The sequence below is a fragment of the Rana temporaria genome, chromosome 12 (genome assembly GCF_905171775.1).
Source record: "Rana temporaria chromosome 12, aRanTem1.1, whole genome shotgun sequence".
Classification (NCBI taxonomy): domain Eukaryota; kingdom Metazoa; phylum Chordata; class Amphibia; order Anura; family Ranidae; genus Rana; species Rana temporaria.
The window spans coordinates 1,726,480-1,732,952 of record NC_053500.1 but is presented as its reverse complement, the minus strand read 5'-3'; the positions used below and the strand labels follow the sequence as shown (position 1 = coordinate 1,732,952).

Here is a 6,473-nt window from a genome sequence, read left to right as displayed (position 1 = left end):
AAAGTGGCGGTGAAGGTGAGGAGGTGTCTTCTGGTGGCCATAGATCACCCACCCTCCATAATGTCCATGCCCAGCTTTCTGTAGGGTCTCTAGTTCCTGATCCTCATCCAGACAGAGGACAGGTCGCCATTGTTGGATACGCTGAACACGGCATGGAGGGGCTCGGTGAAAGTGACGGTGAAGGTATGGAGGTCTCTACTGGTTTGGAGGGGCTCTGTGAAAGTGGTGGTGAAGGTGTGGAGGGGTCTTCTGGTTCGGAGGGGCTCGGTGAAAGTGGCGGTGAAGGTGTGGAGGTGTCTTCTGGTTCGGAGGGGCACGGTGAAAGTGGCGGTGAAGGTGAGGAGGTGTCTTCTGGTGGCCATAGATCATCCTCCATAATGTCCATGCCCAGCTTTCTGTAGGGACTCTAGTTCCTGATCCTCATCCAGACAGAGGACAGGTCGCCATTGTTGGATACGCTGAACACGGCATGGAGGGGCTCGGTGAAAGTGACGGTGAAGGTATGGAGGTGTCGGATTGGAATGGAAAGCTCATAAAACGAGAGCCGCCCGGCCTCACAGTCCAGATATATACTGAACCTGTTACAGGACACCTGCTGCTGAATATCGGTACAAATGTTGTTATGTGTCACTAAGTAGTGATTGGAAGAATTGAGATGCCACTTACACATACACCAGGACTTGCTGTTACTTCCGAGTCCGGACTCCCGGTCCATACTGGGATAAGCGACCCCGAAGACGCATTCTCCCAGTTCACTGGTCTCCACCTCCCAGTAGTGCCGTCCCGAGGAGAAACTCTTGGTGCTGAACACCTGGCCGCTGTCCTGAGACTTGTCTGGTGACTCTTCCCGGTTGACTTCCTCGCATAAAAGGGAAACGCTTTTCAGGTCATCGGAAATATACACGTTGCGGGCGGCGGTGGCAACGTCCAGGAGGACCTCCGCCGGGCCCTGCACATAGATTCCTCTCTTTATTCCCGTTATGAGATCCGATAAACCAGTGTGGATCATCTCGGAGATGAGACCCTCATCCAGGTCACCAGCATACAGGTCCTCCTCCCCCTCGTCTCGGCTCTCCTTTATATCACAGAACTCCTCTCCATCCTCATCTCCTTCATGGAGGACGGTCAGCGGGTCGGTGACGTTACAAAGCTCCTCTATACGTTGGATCTTACTGGACACCTCGTCCTTCTTTACTTCCAGCTGCCGAATCAGATCCGAGATTGAATGTAAAACCTCATCGTGGCCGGTAATCTCGGACATGACCCTCCTCTCCAGATCCTCCAGTTGCCTCCTAATGTCACCAAACAGAGCCGCGACTTTCTCGGTCACGCCGGCCATTTTTTCTTGGGCTTTGTTTCGGCGTTCTTGCAGCTCCTGGGCTCTTTTCCCCATTTCCTTCTTCTTTAGAGACAGTTTGCACAGATTTTCCCGTAGTTTGCCCTTCTTCTTCTCAGAGACCACGTGGAGCATCTGCACCGGGTGCCCCTGGTGCTCCCCGTCCAGCCTGCAGCAGACGCAGACATAGGCAGAGTCCTCTGTGCAGAAATACTCCAGGATCCTGCTGTGGGCGGAGCATTTCCTGTCCCCCAAGGAAGCGGAGGGGTCGGAGAGGACGTGCTCCAGGGACTTGGCGTGGAACCTCAGGTGCTCGTCACACAGAGAAACTTCACAATGAAGACAGGACTTGACAGCCGGTACCGGGACGTGGATGCAGTGACTGCAGAAATTCCCGTCCTTCGGCTGCTCCGCCGGCCTGAAAAACTCCACCAGATTGACCAGTCTGACGCTTTTCTTCAGCTCGGGGCGACGTCGGTACCTCTGGTTGCATTCTGGGCAGGTGGACTCGCCCTCGTCCTTGCTGTCCCACGTTTGTGTGATGCAGCCCTGGCAGAAGCTGTGTCCGCACGGCAGGGTGACCGGATCTTTAAATATCTCCACGCAGATGGAGCACGTCAGTTCGGCTCGCGGGTCGGCAGACGCCATTGCAAGACCTTTCCGAAGAATGAGCTCCGCTGGGCTCCTGTGTGTAGACCGGTGTGAAGGGTCCGTGTGAGAGTCTTCATTCCAGGAAAGGAGCAAAATAAAATAAAAAATGCAACCCGTCTTGTTTGGTGACCTCGGGTGTGACAGTCACCTGAGCGTAACCCGATCACCGATCCCTGCGTGGTTAAGGGAAATCACCGCGATTTTCAGGTCTTTTATTTACTTCCTGAAACAGAAACTTTCTGTAATAAACACACAAATGTGAGGAGCAAATTCTCATCATCATCATCATCATCATCCGCACCACCACCACCACCACCATCATCACCATCATCATCATCCGCACCACCACCACCACCATCACCGCCACCGCCACCGCCACCACCACCACCATCATCCGCACCACCACCATCACCACCACCACCATCATCATCATCATCCGCACCACCACCACCATCACCACCACCACCACCACCACCACCATCATCATCCGCACCACCACCACCATCACTACCACCACCACCACCACCACCATCATCATCATCCGCACCACCACCACCATCACTACCACCATCACCACCACCACCATCATCATCATCATCCGCACCACCACCACCACCATCACCACCATCATCCGCACCACCACCACCACCACCACCACCACCATCATCATCCGCACCACCACCACCATCACTACCACCACCACCACCACCACCACCACCATCATCATCATCCGCACCACCACCACCATCACTACCACCATCACCACCACCACCATCATCATCATCATCCGCACCACCACCACCACCACCACCATCACCACCATCATCCGCACCACCACCACCATCACCACCACCACCACCATCATCATCACCATCCGCACCACCACCACCACCACCACCATCACCACCACCATCATCATCCGCACCACCACCACCACCATCACTACCACCACCACCACCACCACCACCATCATCATCATCCGCACCACCACCACCATCACTACCACCATCACCACCACCACCATCATCATCATCATCCGCACCACCATCACCACCACCACCACCACCACCACCACCATCATCACCATCATCATCATCCGCACCACCATCACCACCACCACCACCACCACCACCATCATCATCATCCGCACCACCACCACCACCACCACCACCACCACCACCATCATCATCCGCACCACCACCACCATCACTACCACCACCACCACCACCACCACCATCATCATCATCCGCACCACCACCACCATCACTACCACCATCACCACCACCACCATCATCATCATCATCCGCACCACCATCACCACCACCACCACCACCACCACCACCATCATCACCATCATCATCATCCGCACCACCATCACCACCACCACCACCACCACCACCATCATCATCATCCGCACCACCACCACCACCACCATCACCACCACCACCATCATCATCATCATCCGCACCACCACCACCACCACCATCACCACCACCACCATCATCATCATCCGCACCACCACCACCATCACCACCACCACCACCACCACCACCACCATCATCATCCGCACCACCACCACCATCACTACCACCACCACCACCACCACCACCACCACCATCATCATCATCCGCACCACCACCACCATCACTACCACCATCATCATCTGCACCACCACCATCATCATCCGCACCACCACCACCAGCACCACCACCACCACCATCATCATCATTATTATCAGCAATAAAAAACTCAACAAAAGAGCTACAAAGTAGCAACAATTAATGCAAAGAAACCTTGGTAGGGATCACTGAATTCATTCTTCACTCCCATTCCCTGCAGTAGTTTGTGTCTCTGCCCCTCCCACAATGGGGAGATTTCCTGCAGTAGTTTGTGTCTCTGCCCCTCCCACAATGGTGAGATTTCCTGCAGTAGTTTGTGTCTCTGCCCCTCCCACAATGGTGAGATTTCCCCTAGTAGTTTGTGTCTCTGCCCCTCCCACAATGGTGAGATTTCCCCTAGTAGTTTGTGTCTCTGCCCCTCCCACAATGAGGAGATTTCCCGCAGTAGTTTGTGTCTCTGCCCCTCCCACAATGGGGAGATTTCCTGCAGTAGTTTGTGTCTCTGCCCCTCCCACAATAGTGAGATTTCCTGCAGTAGTTTGTGTCTCTGCCCCTCCCACAATGGGGAGATTTCCTGCAGTAGTTTGTGTCTCTGCCCCTCCCACAATGAGGAGATTTCCTGCAGTAGTTTGTGTCTCTGCCCCTCCCACAATGAGGAGATTTCCTGCAGTAGTTTGTGTCTCTGCCCCTCCCACAATGGGGAGATTTCCTGCAGTAGTTTGTGTCTCTGCCCCTCCCACAATGAGGAGATTTCCTGCAGTAGTTTGTGTCTCTGCCCCTCCCACAATGGGGAGATTTCCTGCAGTAGTTTGTGTCTCTGCCCCTCCCACAATGGGGAGATTTCCTGCAGTAGTTTGTGTCTCTGCCCCTCCCACAATGGGGAGATTTCCTGCAGTAGTTTGTGTCTCTGCCCCTCCCACAATGGGGAGGTTTCCTGCAGTAGTTTGTGTCTCTGCCCCTCCCACAATGGGGAGATTTCCTGCAGTAGTTTGTGTCTCTGCCCCTCCCACAATGAGGAGATTTCCTGCAGTAGTTTGTGTCTCTGCCCCTCCCACAATGGGGAGATTTCCTGCAGTAGTTTGTGTCTCTGCCCCTCCCACAATGAGGAGATTTCCTGCAGTAGTTTGTGTCTCTGCCCCTCCCACAATGGGGAGATTTCCTGCAGTAGTTTGTGTCTCTGCCCCTCCCACAATGGGGAGATTTCCTGCAGTAGTTTGTGTCTCTGCCCCTCCCACAATGGGGAGATTTCCTGCAGTAGTTTGTGTCTCTGCCCCTCCCACAATGGTGAGATCTCCTGCAGTAGTTTGTGTCTCTGCCCCTCCCACAATGGGGAGATTTCCTGCAGTAGTTTGTGTCTCTGCCCCTCCCACAATGGGGAGATTTCCAGCAGTAGTTTGTGTCTCTGCCCCTCCCACAATGGGGAGATTTCCTGCAGTAGTTTGTGTCTCTGCCCCTCCCACAATGGGGAGATTTCCTGCAGTAGTTTGTGTCTCTGCCCCTCCCACAATGAGGAGATTTCCTGCAGTAGTTTGTGTCTCTGCCCCTCCCACAATGGGGAGATTTCCTGCAGTAGTTTGTGTCTCTGCCCCTCCCACAATGGGGAGATTTCCTGCAGTAGTTTGTGTCTCTGCCCCTCCCACAATGGGGAGATTTCCTGCAGTAGTTTGTGTCTCTGCCCCTCCCACAATGGGGAGATTCCCTGCAGTAGTTTGTGTCTCTGCCCCTCCCACAATGGAGAGATTTCCTGCAGTAGTTTGTGTCTCTGCCCCTCCCACAATGGGGAGATTTCCTGCAGTAGTTTGTGTCTCTGCCCCTCCCACAATGGGGAGATTCCCTGCAGTAGTTTTTTTCAGAATGCAAGGCTCTCACCTGTAGTTTCTACTCGGTCACCTCTGCACCATGCATTGATTATCACAGTAATCTGACTATTTAAGTGAGCGGTGCTCTTCTGCCCCCTTGTGGTCATACTGGGGCACTGCACCATAAATTGATTAACACTCAATCAATCCACGATTACTGTTGTCATTACTGTGATAATCAATGCATGGTGCAGTACCCCAGTATCACCACAAGGGGGCAGAAGAGTTCCGCTCACTTAAATAGTCAGATTACTGTTAATGCACGGTACAGTTCTCCAGTAGGGCCACAAGGGGGCAGCATAACACCACTCACTTCAATAGTCAGATTACTGTGATAATCAATACATGGTGCAGTACCCCAGTATGGCCACAGGGGGGGGGGGCAGCAGAGCACTTATATTGTCATATTAACGTCAGCATCTACAAATCCTTTAGTTGCTGACTTTAATATTCAGACACTTACCTGTCCAAGGAGCCCCCCGAGATGTCGGCACCCCAGCCAATTTTTGGATCGGATCTCGGGGTGCAGCCGCCGCCATTAGTTCTAAGGGGACCTGGAAGTGATGCCTTTCGGCTTCACAGCCGGCTCCCTACTACGCATGTGCGAGGCGCGCTGCACTTTCCTGTTGGCCCGGGGTCCTAAAAAAAAATTGGCGTAAATTCTCCACCGCGTCACTTCCAGTGCGGCCGTGACACGAACAGCTGGTGTCACTTCTACACTGCGCATGCGCAGAGGAATATTTTAGGACAACGGTGTTCCGTCAGATAAGCGAACCCGTCAGATCTGATAACAGAAGTGATGTAACCAGCAAAAATTGTTTACTGCGCATGTGCAATGAGTTCCAGCAAGGCCGCAATGTGTTCCAATAGGTTTCCTATTCTGACAGAACACGAAGAAGGAGGCGGCGGCGGCCATCTTGTTACACCCAGCGAAGTCTGGAACGTCACACTTATTTTAGCAGTAAAAGTGGAATACAGTATTGTAAATCTGTGATGTGTTTTCATGTC

General features: G+C 53.3%; 1 protein-coding gene across 1 annotated transcript; it reads right to left on the bottom strand.

The window, feature by feature from the left end:
- Window positions 1-385: 385 nt before the first annotated feature.
- LOC120918330 (E3 ubiquitin-protein ligase TRIM7-like) lies at window positions 386-2,047 on the bottom strand. The gene has a single exon (XM_040329868.1). It carries the CDS (start codon window positions 1,982-1,984, stop codon window positions 407-409), a length of 1,578 nt encoding a protein of 525 aa, XP_040185802.1. The 5' UTR covers window positions 1,985-2,047; the 3' UTR covers window positions 386-406.
- Window positions 2,048-6,473: the final 4,426 nt, after the last annotated feature.